The sequence below is a fragment of the Fringilla coelebs genome (genome assembly GCF_963513975.1).
Source record: "Fringilla coelebs genome assembly, chromosome: 2".
Taxonomy (NCBI): Eukaryota; Metazoa; Chordata; class Aves; order Passeriformes; family Fringillidae; genus Fringilla; species Fringilla coelebs.
The window spans coordinates 113,363,147-113,385,690 of NC_140029.1; the positions used below are offsets into that span (position 1 = coordinate 113,363,147).

The following is a 22,544-nucleotide window of genomic DNA, read 5'->3' on the forward strand; positions in this document are numbered from 1 at the left end:
GCAAATCAGAGAGTAAACAAAGTATTGACAATGCTGTTTGCCTGAGATAAGCGGGATTAGAGCCAGCAAAATAGAGAGACTAATCCTTCCACTCTCCTCAACATTTCCAAGAGTTTTATGTCAGACTCCAAGAAAATCCTTGCTACCCTACAGTTGTACAGAAGAGGGAGAGCTGTGACTAATTGGGAAGCTGGGGAATCTCCACTCCAGGAGGCTTTTAAGACACCTTGAACACTGTCAGGCCTGGTTTCTGCATAATCTCCTGTTGCCTTGGGGCAGAGCAGGAGATAAATGACTTCTCCAAATGTGAGTTTTATAAAAATCTAGTTACCTGGTTAATGGCGCTTCCCTTTTCTTTTCAAACCACAACTCTGACACCTACGCTTTTCCAGTATTTCTGAATTCCCTCAGTCCCCAAACTCATTAAATTTACCATCAATAGCCCAGAAATGTCCTCAGCCAATTCTTTCAGGACTCTTGGAAGGGAACTATTTACACCAGATGGGGAGTACTTAATATTCGTCATATTTTATGAATAAATCCCTCATTTCTGATTTTCCCAATTTCAAACACATTATTTTCTGTCTCTTTCTAAAAATAGTTCAATTCCATTCACACAAACATCTTCATTCATAATGCAATAGAGAAATTCCCATTATCATGACTGTTGTGAGACTTGGGCATTTACCTAACACCCTTTTTATTTTTGGCTTTCTACATTTCATATTTTCTAACATGGGCTAATTTCCACATGTACCCTCTCTTTTCTATTAATGATGATAAATGTTTATATTTCTAGTTTCTGCTTTCATGTTACCTCCAATGTAGGCTGAGCTGTTATCCAAAACTGGCTTTTTTTTACTGATCAGTAATTTCCTAATCAAGAACTTTTAAAAGGAATTTTCCCTTTAACCTTTCTTATTCTCATATTTGCACACTCACACAAAGAATTTTAAAATTCTCTTTTGATGAATAAGAACTGGCCAGAATAATTCTTCATGTACTAAACCCAACATCCCATTCATGATACATTCATCTGGTCAGATCTAAGAAATTTGCAACGTTATTAGATGGGGTTATATTGGATAAATGGCTGTCTTTTTCCTGGTACTGTTTTACTCCATTACACAAGGTCTCCAGTGAGAATCTTCAAAACTCAATTACCTCAAAGCACCATTTTTCTTTCCATACGTTACATACAGATGCTAAAGGAATGATTTCCCCTCTTCTTTCATTTGATTCAGTTATGTGTTTCAGTCTTACTTTTTTCTACAATTTCCTGGATAGATATAATTTGAAGTCATGCAGCTCTGAGAAAACAAGATTAAAACAAACAAAGCTCTTTGGGGGAAAAAAAAAAAAAAAACTACCACTCACCTTTTACATTCACTCTTTTTTCCTAGAACACATTCTGACCTATTTCTTAGGAAGTTCATTTTTTAAATTAAACTAAAATTTATCATATTAGAGAGCCAATAAAATGACCATTTCCATATGCATGTTCTCCTCAGAGGAGAAGTTGAAGGCTGCTCCATCTATCTGGAATGGAAACAAACATTCTCATACCCAATATTTCTGTTTTACTACACCTTTTTTTCATACTTTCTTCTATTCTCACATTAAAAATCAACATGAACCCCTTTATTCTCATATTGTATCATTATTAGCATTGCAAACCATTCCAGAACCCTTAGTTACATCGGTTACACCTGTCTCTCTGAAAGTAAGATTTAAAATCAGATTTTTTTAAAAATTGGCAAGCCCTAAGTTAACTTTAGGGTTTAAAGTTTCCATCCACAAACATATTTTAACAAGAGCATTTTTCCTCCCTTACCAATGCCATTTTACTGTAAAATAAGCAATTGTAATACTTAAAACACCTATCAAAATATCTGATAATCAATTACTGTAACTTACAATTTATAAATACCTAAGACACAGCTATTTTCAATAACACAAATCCTTCTGCACCCCAAAGAAATAACAGTAAAATTTTGCATTCTTTTTTTTTTCCATTATTTTAATCCCTGTCCATAACTCCAGAATAGATATCAAAGCGGGAAGAGAAATGCAAAAATTTATCAGTTAAAAGCATGTAATAACAGTCAATAAAAAATTCAGCCTTCCCCAATAAGGTGGATTCCAAGTTTTATTTCACGGATACCAAATGAAGTCTTGGAAATCCACTTGATACATTCAGTAGCACCAAATGCATAGAGAAAATCTGTCAGTGCAGAAACACATGACAATTTCTGCACTGAAACCTTTCTAGGATAACAGTTACAATTCCAAATTTTATATGGCTAGATCTTAACTACTTATTCTGCCACCCAGCAGGTTATTTTGCTCTAGGACAGCTGTAAACATTTCCTATTTTGAGGTCTCACATAGGCACTTGCTTCTCCCATGTGAGTCTTACTCATCAGCACAAGAAAAAATAAAACTACTGAGGTAAAAAGAAAGCATTCTCACATCCAAAATAAATGGGCTTACCTCAGAAAAAGATAAGGCCCCAAGTTTTCCTCAGGTAATTGTGGAATGGAAAATGAGTAGGTAATGTCCTACCTCTCCTAGCCTGTAACAGAGCTTTTTCCCCAAGAGCAGCGTCAAAGTGATTTCCAAGTGATTTTGTTGATCAGTGCACTTTCAACAGGAAAGCAAGGCAGGAGAAGGTTGTGAAATGCACAGCTCAGCCAGGAGGGATAACTCCCACATTTGTAATGCACCAGAGGGGGCTGAGCTCTGCAATGTCAGCCCTGCAGGACAGGCAGTGAGCACAGAACCAATGAAGTCCTGGAAGGCAGAGGCAGATTGCTCTACTTTAATGTGCTCCTCACAAAGAATGAGATGGGGAAAAAGGAGTTTAGGTACCAGGGAAACAATCTGTTCTTACCATTGACTCAACTTTAAGGTACTCCTTTACAGCAGAGATTGCTGTTAAAATGAAGTGATATAAATTAATACTGTTCACAGCTCCAGAAAACACCACCAGACCTGTATTCTTTTTCTATGTTTTTGGTTTCACATGTGTAATACAAAAAGATCAAGAGCTCACCCAGATAAAAAGAGGCATCACAAAATGATGATAGGAGCCCAGCTGCCCTACTTCATAATTTTCATTCTGCCTTGAAAATACTAATTGATATTCAATTCACCATCATGTTCATGTCAACAGTAGATTACTGGGCAGCATTTCCTAAATGAACACGAATACCTGACAGTTTTGTCAGCCCTGTTTATTAACCTAAGTATATCTTCATTAGGGAAATTAGAAACAACTGAAATTCAGACAAACATATTTATCCTTGCACTGGTAAACGACTTGTTGCGTTGACGCCAATTCTCTTAGGTTGGGACTAATGCTAAACTTAATATTCTTCACTGTGCTGTTAACCTGCATTCTTCCAAGCAGTTTCTTTTATGTCTTTTACTTTAATTATTGTATTGGGTGGTGATAAAATGAACAAAACATTAATTTCACAACATCCATAAGTGAAAAAATAAAGACCCAACACAAAAGCTTTAGGAAAATAATAGCAAAACCCATACGTAATGGTCAGCCAAACTAATTATGAAGTTAATAACTCCAAGGCTATTGCTCCTGTACTGCATATTTTTTGGGAATTCCTCTTCAAGGGGGGTAGAAACTTCCTTCTGGAATTCATGGGCATAATCAACCCACCTTAGGCACCCACTGTTCCTTGCCCTGCTCTGATCCAAAGACAAAGCCTCTCTAATAGTAAAGAATGAAATGGGATTGCAAAGGTTTGTTCCTTTTTCCTAATGCATACCTGGAAAGGTTGTTATAGAAATACCTTTCAACCTCATAATCTGTCTCTTTTTAAGTGCAGACAGAAGTGTGAAGTGTTCCACAGCATTCTCTTGAAAGAAAGAAGTTTTAAAGAGAACATCTGATAACATCACAAATAGGGACTGAGAGGACAGATGGCCACTGCTTACTCAAGTAGTCACTTAATAACCATAATGAAAAATTAGCAGTTTTGTGACTCAGAGGAACAGAATACACAAATCTTAGGAGAAGAACAAAGGCTGCAGAAAGTGAAGTTTGTGCTTGACTGGCAGCACAGCCCCATGAAGAGCTGTTCGAGAATCTCTGGGTCAAGGACTAAGACAAGGGATCAGTTCAGGATTTTTGGCAGAGCCCTTGAGGGTGGTGTGTTCAGAGCTGCAGAGTTGCTTCAGACAGGCTAAGGGCAAGAACTCGGAGTGTGAAACCCTCACATAGGCAAATCAGACATGGAAACAACAGTCAGAGTAGTTCCAGACATGAAACAGGAAGGAGGTTTCTTCAGCACTGCACAGACCCACCCACTGAAGCTAAAGACTCTTTACCATTCTCCAACCATCTTCTACTATTTCTGTAGTTCAGCCCAACTTTTTAACTCCAGCAACTACATCTGAGTTTACCTACATCCAGTTCATATTTTTACATCATAAAAAATGAAATGGGGTCATTCTTATTTTGCAGGCAGAAAAGCTACAATGCAGAAAGTAAAGCAAACATCCAGCCCAGAAATGGCAGATCCTGACTTGCCTGATTTTCCCAGCCAACAGCAAAGCTCAACTTGTCTCTTAGAAGTGGTACAGAGGGTGGGAAAGCACAGCTGATTTCAATGCCCATCTGTTGCAGAGCTTTACTCCGTACCACCACTCAGAATTCATCCACAAGACATACAAATGGGCCTCCAGAAGTGACAGGACATTTATTATTATCCACTCAAGACCTATGGCATTGCCACACAAACAGGATGAATATAGTAGTTCCTACTAAAACAGTAAGGCATGCTCCCTGATTTCCCTACTGATCCAGTGTCTTGGTTTGGGCTGGGACAGAGGTAATTTTTTTCTTAGCAGCAGGTGCAGTTTTAGATTTAGTATGGGAACAAAGGAAACACAGCAATGTTTGGGTTGTTGCTGGGTAATGCTCACCTCAAGTCAAGGACTTTTTAGTGTCTCATGCTCTTCCAGTGCACAAGAAGCTGGGAGGGTGCACAGCCAGGACAAGTGATCCAAACTGGCCAAAGGGATATTCCACACCCCAAAACATCATGCTCGGTGTGTTACCTGGAGGGTGTTGGCTGTGAGGGGCTGATCAGTGCTCAGGAACAGGCTGGGAATTGGACAGTGAGAGATGAGCAAGTGTGTTGTGCATCACTTGCTTTCCTTAGGTTTTATCTCTCTTTTTAATTCCCACTGTTGTTCTTCTTCTTCATCACCATTATTACTATTATTATTATTATTATTATTATCGTTATATTACATTTTAATTTGTTTCTATTATTAAACTGTTCTTAACTCAACCAACAAGTTTTTTACTTTTTTTGTGTGCTCCTCCCAATCCCACCTGAGGGATTGAGTAAGTGGCTGCCTTGTACTTGCAATTTACTAACAATGACACCCAAGAAAGCAAGTGACATACAAAGGACAGAAGAGGACTATTAAGGCTACATGTGGGTTTTTTCTGCTGGGTAGAGGTAATGTGATAAGTAATGACTATAGCTGTCAGTAGGTAGGGAAAGTCATCAGTAGAGCCACAAGATGTGGGCATATCAAAGCAGAAGCAGCCGTGACTTTCAAGTGTGCAAGATGCTCTCAAGCAAATAGATCGGTTTTTCTCCTTTGCTTCCTGAAGTGGTATCTCGCTTGTTTGATAGGTTATCTGCCTGAGAAGTGAAATATTTAATATACTTGGCCTTACGACTGTAGTTGGAAAGTGACCATGACGTACAGAGGAGGAGTTTAGAAGAAGTTATATGTAAAAAAGCTTCCAGGATGGAAGAGAAAGGCAACTCAGAAAATGAGCTTAACACTTGGCTATATTACGTTTTCTTTTATTTTAATGCAGAACCTCAAAAATATGCAGTTTTGTTACTCTCATGACAAATATTCCCAGAGATATCTCCTAGTTTCGTGTTCATAATGTTAAAACATTTCTTATCTCCTTTGATTAAATATCTACATGGCCAGTCAGTTTAATGTTTTTGAGCTTTGTAATTCTCTGTTCCACTTTGTCAGTCTGTGCCTTCCACTAGCTCTTTATTTATAATTTATGGTGCCAAGCACTAAGTTTTCACAGCATGAGCATTTTATAGGTGCTAGGTCAGGCTGTAAAGTACAAACCAATAATCAGTGGCTTTAAAAATTCTTGGTCTCTTTACATACAGTGGAACATCAACATGAAGGCTCAACTGTTTTTATGAATTAATCAGGTTTGCAATACTTTTAACATTATAAACAAATAAATATACAGAATCTTGTCACTTACTTGACAGGAAATAAGTCTGACTATCTAACCAAAGATCAAATTACTTTAAAATATTGGACAGCATGGAGTAGCCAACTCTACTATGCACAGACTTTCAGCTTTGAATGATATGCTTTTAATACACATTCACAGAGATTTAAATTTCAAAGATAACTGAAGAGCATTAAATAGATCTGAGAATGCCATCATTCATGTAGTAAACTGTTGAGTAACTGGGCTCCTATTCCACAGTATATGGTTACCCTCCTTTTTCCTTTTGTACATGAAATAGTCTAATTGAACAAAAAAACCTAATTTTTCTGATCTCACATCAAGAAGTGAAAGTAAAAAGACTGCCTTTCCATTTTTTTAAGTGTTCTTTTTCAGATTTTCTGTAGTGCAAGAGGTAATTTAGACAGGTACAGCATTGCATCAGTAGTCAAGTGCTGGAAAGGCAGCAGCTCTCTGGGACTTAGCTCAAAGCACCGCTTCAAAGGGCTACTTGAGACTTAAGTGCCTGTTACACAACCCAGTGATGCAAGAGCAATGTCACTGAGGATGGCTGGAGCACTGCCCAGAGACTCTGCAGGCAATGACAAATATAGACTATATAATAATACATGCACACTGCCAGTGAAGAAAACAGGAACCTTTATATTTCAATGATTACTGCAAAGAAAATATTTGAATAATAAAAAGTCCTCTATGATATTTTTCTTCAAAACTTTCTTTTTTCCTTCTTTTGTCATTCTGCCTGAAATATCTGAGCACAGAAAACATGAGAAGGCCAGAAACAGCACCGTGACTGTGCAGATGAGTTACTTTATTAAGGGAAAAAACAGGCAATACATTTTTTGAAAATTTTTTTTTCTCCTATCTGAAGACTAAAACACAATGAAAATGCTCATTTTGTCTGGGAAGGCTACCCAGGATACCACAGAGTTATAGAATTATAACTCTATAGAGTTATAGAATTATATGGAAATATAGCTCAGGTCAGAGGAGTCCTCTACAGATTACCTAGTCCAGCTGCATTGACAGGGACACCTTCCACTATCCCAGATTGCTACAAAACCCACCCAACCTGGCCATGGACACTTCCATGGATGGGGCAGCCACAGCTCCTCTGGGCAATCTGTGCCAGTCTTTCACCATCCTCACAGTAAGGAAGCTCTTCTTTATATCCAATCTAAATCTACCCTCTCTCAATTTAAACCAAAAAGGAAGAGAGATGTTATGCTGAAAAGCCAAAAAAAACTTCACAACAGAAGGCAGAACTGGAGTGGAAGGAAAACGGGGATTGGAGAATGCTACACAGTCAGGATGGGTACTGAGAAGTAGTAACATATTTAGAGGTTGTACAGGAAGACAATGAACACTGACTGTTAAAAAGAAACATTATTATTCTTTGCACATCAGGAATGAGGTAGGAGTTTGAGAAGGGATGCAGCTAACAGGTTTTGCACAGATTTGCTTCCATTAGAACAACCTGTCACCACAACTGCAGCTAGAATCCAAAATATATCATCAGCAACTGATTAGTATAAAATTCTAAATCACTGTAAGTAACTGATCTGTGTAAAAATCTAGATTGCTGTCTTTCAAAATGCAGCAATTTACCCGACACACTAAAACTAAGACAACTGAAGCTGTCTTCACTTCTCATTTCAGACTGCATGGCAGAAGGCTGTCTGCAAGAAGCAAGGTTTCATTTTCAGTAATGATAGAGCTATTCTGGAGTGAACAACATCCTTCAGAGAGTTAGTATAGATTTAATTGAGACTCTTGGGTCTATGAATAGTTTCAGGCTAAGCATTTTTTTACCTCATGTATGGAGTTGATTTTTTTTGCCTATAAAAAGAATTACTGAGGATTTTAAGGAGTCAGATGGAGAAAATCAGAGTAAAAAGGATATGTTTTATGGTTAAAATTAAGTATACGATTACATCCCTAGTTAAAAGAGCAACTATAAAGGGGATAGCATTTAAAATTGAAAATAAATTTATCACACAAAATTCATAAATCCAGACTAATCCAAAGGTTCCTTTTTTACAACCACCATACCTGAGCAATTGGAAATACTTTATTGCTCTCACTTTCCACCTGTTCAAAATCATTCTCAGCCTGTGAATAGAATATTTTCTCATGGCAGGTTAATCTAAACTCTCCATAATGCAATCAATTATTGTTTAGTGCTGTTTCCCACCACCAATAATGAATGCCTTGATCAGAATCTCAGAGTGCTTTTTTGATTGCCCACAGTCCCTTCATTTTCAGCACTTGCTCTCAATCAGATCAAGTGATTTAAATCTCATACTTAATTTAAAACAGATGAAGGGGGAATTTTAGATGTTTCATTCGTGTAAATACCAAATTTATAACAATGAATATTATCTTTTATATTGCTACACAGCTTAATTTATTTCATCTAAGAGCAATAAAACAGAGTAAGCACTGAGCAATCCTAATAGCCAAGCAAAATCAAATTATGGAAGAAAAAGCTGACATCTGAATTATAATGCGTTAAGGTAAAATTACAGCTGAATTTGAGGATAATTTCATTCAATGTACTTTCAGCAGTACTTCTTTCAGCATTAATTCAGAATTATATGAACCAAAAAGTGTTTTGAATCTATAAAAATTATTTATGTTTTCTTTTAAGATGTAATGAAGTTATTGCTTGTGTGACAACACCATATTGGTAGTGAATATTTTAGCTTATCACGTACACTTCATTGTATAAATGTCAGAAATAAGTCTGGGTTGGGAAACTAAAAAGTTGTTGAAGAGTTTTTAGCTGCTTTAAATACAGAGCTAAAGATGTGAGCAAGTTCATAAAAGACATGGTTCTGAGACAAAGAGATTTACGTCTGCAATTTGTGGTGCAAATCTTCAAAAATAAGTCATGAGACTGATATTTTTTGTTATTTAAGTAACTTCCTTGTCCAGGATAGGCTTGGTCTAATGGGGTTTTTTCCATGGAAAAGGTGGGAGGCATTGTCAACTCAACTAAAGGCTGAAACGCTATGGGGCAGGGGGAAGCTATGGGAAAAGAAGGAGTAATTATTTTCTGGGGTAATATGGAAGGAAGAAAGTAAGGACATTAAATATAAAATACCAGAACATCCAAAGGGAGCCAAGCAGAATTCTTTTCATGAAATGGGAATCTAGAAGCAGCCAGAGAGAATAAGACATCTGCATATTAATTGCTGACAAGCCAACGAAAGACCAATCCAACAACACGGGAATGAAAGAGACAAAAATCACAGAACCTGTCCAATATTCAAAATTACAAAAATACTACTATTGCACAAAGTACCAGAGAAATCCCACCACCAAAGCTGTATGTGGTTCTAGCCACATCTTTTTTTTCAATAAATAGTGAATTAAACAGGACGAAGAAAAAGGATAGTCAACTGTAACTGTCACAGAGATCAGAAATCTCTTGAGTGAAAAAGGAAAACCACACACAAAAACCCAAAAGAAGAGATGTGACTTCTACAATAGTGAGCAGGATAAAAAATTATAATGGAAAGGTGTTCTTGAATTTTGATACAAAGCCAGCACAAGCATAAATTAATAAGCACCACTCGCTAATAAATGCGGCCCATAAATGTACTTGAATTTCACAGCCCTGAAGTTCAGAACAGGAGCAATGAGGGATCATGGCTTAACTACACTGAAGATGAAAATTAATAATTTTATACAGCATCACTGGAGGCATTTGATTGTGGTAACAAAGTTCTTTCCCAATCCTGTGTAACAGAGCCCCTTACTGCAGTGTAAATAATCTTGGCAGGCACAACTATAATGCAAATACAATTCTTTCTCTCAAGAAAAATTTAAAAAGTCTTTCAATGCCAGTAATGTTTCAGCGACCTATTTTCCTCACCTATATGGAAATGAAGCCACTTCTTGAATGACGAACTGACCCTTCCACTGCTAATTTCATTTCCTGTTTGAAGCCAAGGGTCACCTCTCCCTCCAACCCATTTGCTTTTGGCTCACAGTAAAAAGAACTTAAACAATAACTGAACCCCCTTCACAGAATTTCAATACAGATCTCTCCAAACTACTGCATTTATCTTCAACGTAAGTGTCCAAAGGGCATAATCCACATTATGGACTAATAGCCTGTAAAACTGCATTTTATGAAATGTAGCAGTTTTCAGCAATAAAAATAGAATCAAAGGACTCAAGCTGATAATACTTCTTTCTTACCCAACATTGGAATTATTCAATTTTTTAATATTTTTTAAATTACGTACCATTTTAAACGCACTTGAACCTTTGGAGTCCACAAATCTCTATGCTTACAGCTATAGATGACATATTGTTATAGAAACTTTTTTTTTTACAACAAGACTAGACTCAAAATTTTGTAAATTACAATATTCACATAACAAAGTCAGGAAAATTAGGTTATTTTTTATCTTCTCTTCCTTCTTCTATTTTCTTCCCCTCCTCTCCCTTATCAGAAATGTACTGCTCCATCTCACCGTCTGAATAAAGGATGGCTCACTGCTATTTAAGCTTTATTCATAAAAATTCATTACTTTAGTGTAATGAAAATCATACTGATGTGCCTCACAACTGCATAAATGTTCTGTTCAAAGAACACTACCTCCGTGAAGCTCACAAAAAATAATTTTCCTTTATTCATAAAGCATGTCATGGCAAGGCTATTTCTTCATTTCTTTTCATAGTCTTCTCTTAATTTAAACCAGATCAAAGAACTTCTAACATATATCCCATGCAATAAAGGCCCAAAAACCCAAATATTCCAAGTAATTTTTTTTGTCCATGTTGAGTAACTGTGAAGTCAACCTGAGCTACTACCTGGCAGCTCAAATAATCAGGTAATTTGGATGATGCATTCACTGAATTCAGTGCAATCACATCCCATCTGGAGATAGAAAAACCAGATACCAGAAAAAGAATCACTTGGGCCAGTGAGAGACTCAAGAACACAAAATCACAGTTAAAGGCAAAATAAATTACTGCAAAAGACTGAGCAGTTCTTCAATTCTTCTTTCCACAGACTGAACATGAACTCATTAACTTTTTCCTTTCTTTCAGACACTATAGAAAAGAAGACCTTTAACTAAGCAATGCTTGACTGAAGGGTATTATTTTATATGAACCAAACACTGCATCTTTGAATTACAGTGTACCCTTGATTTTATTTACAAGGGTGAGTGTAGTTCCAGATGATTCACTTCAGCCATCCATGTTTGCAAATGGACATACAGTAAATATCTTAGCGCAGGGAAAATTGCTATTAGGGGATTTTTTCATTAATTCATTCATTCATTTATTCCTACTTCTGGAATTTTGGGTGAATTACTGGAACCAATTTAATGGGTGAGTCCCTTACAAAAGTGAAGTCACTTGATTCCACAACACTGACACATTTAGTTACTAACCACACTGAGGGTAAAGAAAGTTGTAGGGGACACTAGTGTAATTATCTGATAACAGAGCACATTGAAAACTCCTGTTTTGAAGTGAAGAAGGTACTTAGGCCAAATATCTTCACAGGGTTTAAAGAATACATTTTTATCAAAGGATCACAGTTCACATTTACACAAATAACATGGAAATAATACTCACAGCTTGCGAGAGGAAACAAAGACCAGGTCAAGATTTCTGTCAATGCAACCATGCCATGATTTACTGATTTTATCAGAACTCAGAAGCTGTAGGGGTGGACTCATCTAAACACTTAAGCAATTCAGAATTTCATAGAAAAAGAATCAAACATTTGCTGTTTCACATAAAACAAACTAGATTATAAACCATCCAGCCCTCCAGGCTGAAGCCTGAACAATCAGATGAGCTATATGGTAATTTATCCATTAACCTTTACAATGTGTGTCCCATGATCCACCTGAACCACAAAGGGAGGGACAAATGCAAATCAAGATGAACACTGTCTGTTGTCACTACATTTAACATAATCTATGTGCAGTTCTAAATGTCAACATCTAATCAAGCCTAATCTATTATTTATCATCTTTTTTGTTTTCAAAATATTCATCTACAACACAAATTTCCATCAGCTTTTATTTCTTCAGGCACATCTCTCAAGTATAAAATGCATCTGTCAGATAAGAGTTATTGAAAATAATTTCCTAATTTGCTTTAAAGCAATGGAAACCTACTAATGATAAGGCCTCAGGGCATTACTTACAATCTAAACTACTCATTATAAAATTTGTAAGGAAAATTATTAGTGATAAAGTGAATAGGATGAGCATTACAGGAACTTTTAATGTACTTAGTGATGCTGAAAGGATGCCATGAGAAAGTAACAGAGCAGCAAACTCCCTACAAGTGTGACTTCCGTAGGCCTCCTCTATGGTTTTGTCTCTTGATAGTTAACTTCCAACAGAGTTTTTTGCCTTCTAAACATGGAGTTTGAACACAGAGCACAAAAGTTTCAAAATTCCTTTGCTGCTTAATGTAAACTACATGTAAGGTGAAAGTTTTCATTATCATCTAATGCTGATATCCTGGAAGATGGCAGTTCTCTTCCCTTAAGTAATTTAGGTGACGTACTAGAGGATTGCACTGTCAGTCTAAATAAAGCACTCTATGTGAATGATATGTGAAAAGGAAGAGAAAAAAAATTAACCTTTTAAAATACAGAATTTCTAGTAGGAAAGTTTGTATTACCTACATTTTTACACTAAGGGGATTATCAACTACCACACACAAAAGTCAAGAAAAGCCAGAGCTGAAATAGTCCCTGTGGCTCAGAGTCTCAATCAAAGAGAGCTGGTTCCTATGATACTGGGAGTCAAACAGCTCCCAGAGCCAGCTACCCAAGGTTCCTGCTGGGAGGTTCACATCTTGCCCTCAGGAAGGCTTTAAGAGACCAGGTACACAAAATGGCAAGGTTTCAGGTCTTTAGTACTACTTTTAGTAGTTTTGTCTACTGCTTTTAGTAGTTTTGTCTTTGTGGTACAAACCTACTTCATTTGCAGTTAGCATTTTGAGAAACTGAATTTTGGTACATCATGGATTTTTAAAACAGGAAGACAGTGTTCCTAGCAGAGAGCAACTCAGTTACAGACACAAAAAAAAAATAACGAGTTTCACTGAAGACCACACTGAAAGCCAGGGTGCTGTATCTACCTCTACCACCTACATCTGAGCACATCAAAAACTAACTCTTTGGGATTTGCACTGGGTGTCACAGCCTGGTCACCTGAAGTAAAAGCTTTAGCCTTTAACTCTTCTCAGATCAGTGCTATACAGACAGGAAGGTTTACTTAAAAGAAGAGTAGTTTTTAAGAGATTCAAGGCTGAAAAAAGAGCTCCGCATGCAGCCTAAAGTTTGCACAAAGCCTTGGATTAAACAACAGTGGCAAAAATGCTGGATTCCTTCCAACCACCAGCATTAATCTTTCTACACTAGGTGTGATGCCCTTTAGAGTAGAAAAACTGGACTATATAATACCATTATATTCATCTGCATCAAGAGCAACCACTGAAATGACATGGAATACCATCTGATTTCCTGGTTGCCTTTTGTAATCCCAGATTTCTTCAGATGTGACTTCTATATGATACCTGTCTCCAGTGGACCATTTTTCCTCTTTGTAGTGCACCCAATCACTCCTCTTTTTTTGAGAACACCACCATCTAACAGAGGCAAATTCTTACCCTTACCTTGAGATGTGTATCAATATCTCTTAAGAGACTTTGCTTAACTCTCTGAAATTCTGTGTCTGGAAACCTGTAAACTAGTAACTTTTTTACCACAGACCAAAATCACAGGGTAAGCATTCCGACAGCTGTCTCAACAGCAACAGAGTTTGGGTTCCCATCGCATCTGATGGAGGCTGAGAGAGAGTGTGGCTGAGAAGCTCTTGTGTGCCACAGCTCTCATCACATTTCTCCATTCCTAAATGCTAATAGCATTCATCTTTACCTAAATTAAATGGTCCTCTAAAAAATAAAGTCCACTAAACTAAATTATTAAATCTAAAATAACCCTCTAAATGGGTGTTTCTCCTGTATCATTGTGGCATGGAAGTGTTTAGCAACTTCTGCGATACAAACAAAAGCACTCTACCAGAGATTAAGGTTTTACATTTCCCTTGTTTTCCTTTTCAAAGGTCTTCAGCAGCCACAAACAAGAGAGGAAAAGACTGTGCAATTTTGTATGGTCCATTTTTGTTCAGCAGAAAGTGCTGAATTCAAACCACATTTTGAATTATGAATCCTTCATCCAAATGTTTTCCACGCAATCAATTTTCAGCCACAAATACTTGAAGCACTACAGAAGAAAGGTCCCCTTTGATTTTTTTTTTCTATGTCCTAAATATATTTGGACAATTTTAAATTTTAGCAAAATTTTTTTCCTATAAAATTTTATTTTAAACCAGCAAGTGAAACCCACTGAGAAAATTAGCCTGGGGACATGCAGAAAGAATGTCACTATTACCCAGATTAAAATGCTAGTGCATTATCTTATGGAATGCTTTCTAATTTCTTCTTTTATTCCTTAATTTTAAGGAAGAAGCAACCAGCAGTCAGAGAATACAAATTACAGCAGCAAGTGCACTCTTAACCAAGGGTCCCCAGCCAAAACAAATCACTCATTACATGCATCAATGATACTGTTTGCTGTATGTGACTTTTCCCCTTTTGTTCTAGGTGCAGAAGCCATTAAGTGGATTGAGGCAGTGGAGCTCCCAGCAAATTCACCTTTTAACTGTGTTGTAATTGTGTGTGTGCACCTCCACAGGGGGTTGTTACACATGGTGCCTGCTGCCCACCTTTCCTTCTGCACTGAAGTGACACAGCACTGTTTCAATCTAAACCCTGGGCAATGTCAAAAACATGCTGGCATCAAGGAAAGCTGTGCTATCAGTGCAGTTAACATACCCACAGATTAAAATGTTCCTTCTAGATTGCTGCATTTATGTCACTGCTTCTCACCTAAGTATTGCTTGTGCTCTCCCACCTCCCCTCATTAACGGGATGCTGCTCCTCTTGCAGAATCTGTCAGCAAACACCAGACACCTTCAAAGAGTGTCTGGGACTCAGTCAAGTGACAGCAAACAAAACCATCTCTCAGGAGGGGAAAAAAAATAAATCTGTCAGCTTCCCAGAATTCTACCTAAACACAAACCAGGAATTTCTATTTAGAGACAAAGTACATTTTAAATCCTCCAACTGTCCTACAGAAAGGAAATTTTATTTGCAATCTAATCTCCTCAAAAATAAGTGCTTTTGAATTTTAAACACCTGCCCCTACTTGACTGTCAAAAGAAATGTAAATAATATTACAGCATTTTAAAAATCTAGTCTTAATTTAAAGATCAAAATACCCCTAACTGTTTTTAAAAACACAGAGTAACTATTGATGCTTTATATATGTAGAAAGAGAACAGATCCATAAAAGAAAGTAATAGTAGCTGCTGGCTTGAAGGTGGAGGAGTACTATGACCTATTGTAAAACAATTGTTTAAAGAGCAGAAAACTGTTTGTACAGTATCATAAACCAGAGGGGGAGAAATACCCATGCATTTTTTGGGCAGAGATTTTTTTATTATCTATAAAATGATCTACAGTCTAATTAAAATACCTTCATTTATTAAAACTAACAAATCTCTAATTATTAATTTTCAAGGTATTCAGCACTTTTTTTTAACAGGATGACAGAATTTAGTCCAAACACAAGTATCAATAAGTGAGAGGAATGCTGACTTCAAGAAGTATTATGCTGTAGTGGTGACACAAATAAGCAGAACTACTGACTAGAAAAATCTTAAGGAGATTTTGGTTTGAGTTTTGTTGAGACAATTTTGTGCTTTGTTTTGGTTTAGCTTTTTGGATTTTTTTTTAATATGATGGATTAGCCAGCTTCTAATACAGAACATGCAGTTTATTTAAAGACAAGGTTGGTCTCTAAGCTTTGCTCTGTACATTAAAAATTAGTACTGAGGTCATAAATGGCTGCTGGATTAACTCAAGTGACTTCTCCTTTGATTATTTGGAACAGACTGGTTCTTAGACGTGGGAATGATCAATAGCTGACCTACACAAAAGGTCTTGCAATACTGATAATAAAAGCATCCTTGGAACTAAAAAAAGGATAGATGGAATGAGTCTTAAGAAGACTGAGGGTATTATGAGAAACAAACAAGCTAAAGATAATTTCACTGTTTAATCTTTTTTTAAGGTTCAGAAAGAAATCCTGCAATAAAATTTGTGGTTTAATCATGTCAGAGACATCTTTTCAGCAGTAATTCTCAGTTCTAACACCTTCTCATAAAGACTGACATATCATTTACAAGTTAAAACCCAGCTTCTGAAGGCAAATTGTTCACAGCAGATAGTTTTTTAGTTTTTTGTTGACCTCTCCTCCATTATAATATGGCTTCTGGAGATCAGGATAGATTATGGATAAATAATTCATCCATTTTTTCATTCTCTCAGTCACAGAGTTCAGCATGTTAAGGGGCATATCAAACACAAGGCCAGCCTCATCTTTGTGTCAACGTCACACTGGGGAAATCCAAGGATCCTAATGAAACATTCCAGCTAACATACACAGCTGGAATAGGAATAGATCCTAACCCACCTTTGCTATAATGGGATCTAAGTACAATAAAATCCTTCCCATATTGTACACATGCATAATTTTCTCAATATCCCTAATCTGTTAAATGAGGTTTTTAAACATTAGACTTCTCATGAAAAAAAAAGAAACAAAATGGATATTGACTTTCTGAGTAACTTACTGACAAACAACTTGCTGAACTTTCTGACTTTTCTAAAATTCTCAAGTGAAAATGTTAACATCAGATACCCTAAACAAACTCTCAAGCAGAGTTAAGACCTAAAAGTATCTATCTGTAAAGACAGAGGAGATTTTAAGAAAAACTCAGTTTCCTATATGCTTTTTCCTTCTCTCTTTTTCCTCCGTAAACTTTTTGACCTCTCAGAGGAAATGATGTCTGACCAGAGAGTTAAATTGGTAAACTTCAGGAAACATTTCAGTTCATCTGTGGTATCTCCACTCCTGCAAATTACGTGAAAACTACTGTACTGATTTGGTTTTAAACTGTATCTGCTTAAACTATGCATTTCTTAATATTTAGTATTTCCACACCAATCATTCTCTTTTGTCCAAAAAAGAAAAAAATTCACAAAATATCCAGACAGCCCTTAGTACTTCCAAATACAACACCAGGAATGATCCTGAACCATTAATTGCAAATGTGTTCATTTCATGGCATACAAATCGAGGCTCTTGGGTAACAACTCATTTCATGCATATCTAAAACTGCAGAGGTTCCCAGGCCTTCATTACCACAAAAGTCCATATGGATGTAGGATTTTACACAGGGGTAAAAATATTGTTTAAAGTTTCTTAAGAACTTGAAACTAAAATATAATTTTGCTCATGATTTTATCTACATGCTGAAAAGGGAATGACACACATTTACTGCAATGGCTTTGTTTATTTAACTTTCTCATGTTTCTGTAATGATGTAAATGCTTATTAAAACATGAGATGGACAACTGAACATCAAAATTACCCAGGACTAGCAAAACACAAGCAGCAGCACAGCCTTTCCACAGTACTTTAAGTCCTCAAAGTAAGAGATATCTCCTAGCAGCAAAACATCAGCTTCATTCACAGAGAATTTCAATCTCCCCACACTTAGTCCTTGTTCTCCTTATTGCTACAGAAAAAAAAAAAACCCAACGAATTCTGTATTCAGAAAGAGTGCCTAGATTGCACTTCTGTAAAAATAAATATGGGAATGAAAATGAGCCAACTTCTTTGAACTGATGAATACCTGAAGGTCATTAGTAATCTACCTGATATTTTACTACCAGAATCAAAAAGCTTTATTACCTACTTTGAGCCACCCGATTTACATCAAGTGTAATCATTGTGAAAATAAAGGCCGTATGAATTTCAGAACTGACATTTGACAATATTTCTTACCTCAACTTCTTTTTTTGTAAGAGGAGAAAAATGAATGCAGGTGCCTTTTAGAAGTATGAATAAAAACACCACGCTTGCATAACCTGACAAGAAGTAATGATACCTGGAAACTGAAAAAACACAGCTTTTTTACACCTCACTGATAGACATGACTCATTATGAACTTTGCAAGTTCTATAGTTGGCTTCAGGAATTAATTGTCTGGTGATACATAATGGTAGATACAACCTGAAAGGAGCTAGGGTACAGAAACTCTTTCTGTTTGTCATATACATAGAAAAAAATATGGTTTCTGATTTTTATATATGTAGAAACATTTATGTGTGCATGCTTAGCACAGAAAACTGTTGAGCCACTACTTGGTGTGACCTTTATCTCGAAAGCTCCCGCAAGTTTTGCACAAGGAGCTGCACAGGTCGGGTGCCATTGTCTGTAATTTTAGGTCTGACAGCAATTGCCCAATTCATAGTGTTCTAGCAAGCAAAGAACAAAGCTACACCACAGCACACTGAAACTTTGCACAGCAGCCTGTTCATGCTAGATGTGAGGGACAACCACTGGAAATTTGTATGAACATGCAAGCACTCAACCTCCACCATTAACTGAGCCCTCTGTTCCAAGTAGTTCTGCCACACACTGCAGTGGTTACTCCCCCTATGAAATTCCAAACCCTACAGGGTTTTTCTGAGCAGTAAAAATTAGACCTTGGCGTGGTCATAATATGTTTTTGAACTGACCATTCCATGAAGATGAATGAGTAAGCTTACTTCCCTGCCAATACTATTGTTTGTGCCTGCCTTGCTACAAATTCTCTAAGACACCACACATTGATTTACTGGGTGAAGAATGACAACCTAAGAGCCTTACAGCTATATAAAAAAATACATTTATTTCTTTCTGTTTGACAAGACCAAAAAAGATTAATCCCAACATGGTTATAATAACAATTTATAAGACCAGAGTATATTATTTTTCTGAAAATCTCTCTTTAATAATAGGAAACAAACCATTAAGAATGAAGTGGAAGGGCTGTCTGTTTACCAAGTCAGATTAATAAACCTATTCCCCTTCCATCCTTTTCACCCAAACCATCACGAGACGAAACAAGACATTCCTTTGCAATTTACTATTAATGCTGGTATGTTTCTACATACAAAATAGAAGATGAAATATACCAGATAGCAAAGTTAGTATACCATTCTAATAATTATTAGTGGAAACCCAACAACAATTATTGTGAAGATGTTTTCAAGATGAGCATGCTGAAAATATCACTTCAGGAAAATTCAAAGAAGATATGTTTCATCACAAGATCTTTAAAAATTCATTGCAACTGGGATTCCAAGTATTAGTAAATGGCATTTTAACCTTCCACATTTAAGTGTTTGCACAGTGGGCAACTTTTTTATTGTTGTAATTTCCTTTCCTTCAATTCCTGAATTTAGAGAAAGTTATCATTAAAAGCAGACTCTTTTTGCTAGCACTTTATTAACAAGGTGTGGGGGGGTATGTACAAAAGCATCTGTTTTAATTCAGTCCATTTTCAGTTCACTTGGGTTTTATTGAGTTATAATTATTTGATTTCTATGGTGATATGGCAGTACCAAGGGTAGGAGGCTACTTGTTTTACTGAAGTTTGGAAGCAACGTGCAGAAAAAGAAGTTCGTCAGAAGTTAGGAAATTCACCAGTACGGTCTGCAGCCAACACTGCAACACCTGGACTTGTTAGGAAAAGTTACATCAACATCAAGAAACCACTTAATCCCTGACATACTTTTGGCAACTGTCTTCGCCATCCTTTAAAAACACTATTAAAACACTTTTAAAACACTATTTAAACACTACTAATCTAATCCCAGAATATCAAATACTAGTTTAGAAACTAAAACTGAGTTGCATTAGTTGATAAAAACTCTTTGCCTTTGATGCTGTTATGCTGCCCTAGCTATCCTACAACAGCAAGAATACAGTTTTTTTTTAAATTGTATTCATGTGTGGTGTTAGGCCTTGTGATAATGCAGCAGATATTAGCATGCACTAATGCCCGTGACATCAAAGGAAAACTGGGTTGTGCCACTGTGAGAGTCTGATGTCTTCCAAGACATAAGAAAGGGCAAATATCAGCCTTGATATGATTGCAGGATTTAAAATTACAAACTGCATTTATTCATCACATTTAGCATGGAAGAGGTAAAGGAATCATACTAACTTGGAATGTCCTTGCCAAAACTTATCCTGATGGCACAGGGGCTTTGTGGCCATACTTAGTTCTTCCCTGTTTTCTAGAGATCTTATTCTCTGATTTTACTGCTACTGAGGTCAATACAAAGAGCACTGAAAACAGACTGCAGAACAAAACTATGAAAATACATGAACTATATATTTGATAGTACTCCACGAGTAAACCCAGTTTGTTTTCTTTCACCGTTACTTTCCACCATCGTCAATTTCAACGCTCCTGTCAACATAGCAGGTAAAGCAATTTCTGCCAGCAGTAACATTTAGAGCTACCCTTCAATTCCTATAGTTTCAGTCACATCCCACTAAAACATCAAAAAAGACAAATTCTGCAAAAATAATGTTAAAGGTACAGAAGCCTCTCATACTGTGGGAATAGATGCATCCTCTGCAAATTAAAAAGACAGATGTACATAAAACGAGCAGTTCAGGAAATTCTCTGCTCTATCCAGATGCTTGATAACATGTAACATGATGTTTCATAATCAGGTCTGGGCTCTTTTATTTAGTTGTTCCTAACAAAATACTGTATCCTCTGGGAGTGCTATGAATTTTTATTCCTATGAACAGGATGATTCCCTTCTTAATCCAGAGGTAATTATCTAAAGCGCACACCTTAAACCCGAAGAATTAAAATATCGTCTTCGGTGCGACCTGATGAGCATGCACCTGTTACCAAGATTTTAAATGGGTGTTTTTCAGACAATCAGCCCGGAGTACGCAGAAATTAGGTGTTAAGGGCAGTCAGGCACCTTTTGAACAGCTCGCTCACCAGCAGCAATTCCCCCTAAGGCGCGATCAGCTCTCCCAAACCCATTCTATGGGATCTGCGTTCCGCAGGACCGAAGCAAACAACAAAGCCACACTTCAAATAAAATGATGCTAGCGCTCCACCTCACCGGGAGGCAACTTTGGCTTCTCTGCTCTCACTCCCACACCCCGGCCGCCGACGGTGCCCGGGGCGACAGCGGAGACCTCCCGGCAGCCGCGGAGTTATCCCCGGCGGGGGACGGCAGCGGAGCCCGCTGCTCCTCCGGCCGCAAACCCCCAACTTTTGGGGGCTGCAGGAAGGGGTGACGGCCGGGAGGCGCCCGGTCCTGCATCCCCGTGGCCCCGCATCCCCGTCCGCGGCCGGGAGAAGCCGAGCTGGTGGCCGCAGGTGCGGACCCCTCCCTCCATCCAACCATCCCCTCACAGCCCTCGCCCGCCGGAAAGTTGCGGGCAGCCCGCTTCGCAGCGCACCCGCGGCCGCCCTCACTCACCGTGGTTGCTGGCGACGTGCCCGGCGGCGGCGGGGCGCGCTGTCAGCAGGGGGAGGAGGAGGCCGACTCTCCAGAACAGTGCCCTCACCTCACTACACCCCATGGCTGGTGCCCGCCGAGCGCCCCGCGACCTCGGCCCGCCGAGGCTGCCCGTGCTCCCTCAGGTCGGCGGGGTCCACCGCCGCCCCGCCGGGCTGCGCTGCCTGCACTGCCGCCCGGGGCTGCGCGGGCCGGGCCGGGCGCATCCACTGCCGGGCCCCCGGGGCAGGCGGCAGCACGGAGAGCGAGGGCGGGCGGGGGTGCCGGCAGCCCCGCTGCCGCCCTGCCGCGAAGGGCGGCGGCGCTGGGGACGGGGAGAGCTTCGGCAACTTCCAGGCGGTGGTGGAGGCAGGGAGGGTCGCGGCCCGCTCCCTCCGCCGGCTCGAGCCGGTGGCACCTTCAGTCCCGCAGGAGCGCCCCTGGCAGCCTCAGCAGCCTCCTGCGCGGCAGAAGCTTCCTCCCCCGGCCGCGCCGCACGGTGCCCCGCATCCCCGGCCGGCGGCAGCGCCGAGGAGCTTCAGGTTTCCCAGGTGAAACGCGACGAGGGCGAGAAGGGTCGGCGACTCCTCCTCACGCTCCCCAACGCATCAAGGAAACTTGCAGGGCGGCATCCCCGACCCTCCGCCGCCGTGCCCGGCTCTGCCGCTCGCCCCTCTCAGTCAATCTCTGTCTCTCCCCCTCTGCCGCGGAGCAATCAGAAACCAGGCGGCTCTGGTGTGATGTTCGCTGCTCCCTCCTGATTTGCGTTCCGCGCTGCCGGCTG

At 38.7% G+C, this 22,544-nt stretch overlaps 1 protein-coding gene across 2 annotated transcripts in view; it reads right to left on the reverse strand.

Annotated features, from left to right (window-relative positions):
- The window catches only part of EPHA6 (EPH receptor A6), a gene marked incomplete at both ends in the record, with an annotated part of 367,314 nt that extends 345,469 nt beyond the window's left edge, over positions 1-21,845 (reverse strand). For both annotated transcript variants that reach the window (XM_084201421.1, XM_084201420.1), the window contains one exon: positions 21,743-21,845. In XM_084201421.1, the coding sequence (XP_084057547.1) occupies positions 21,743-21,845 (103 nt within the window). The remainder of the gene's footprint in view (positions 1-21,742) is intronic.
- Positions 21,846-22,544: the final 699 nt, after the last annotated feature.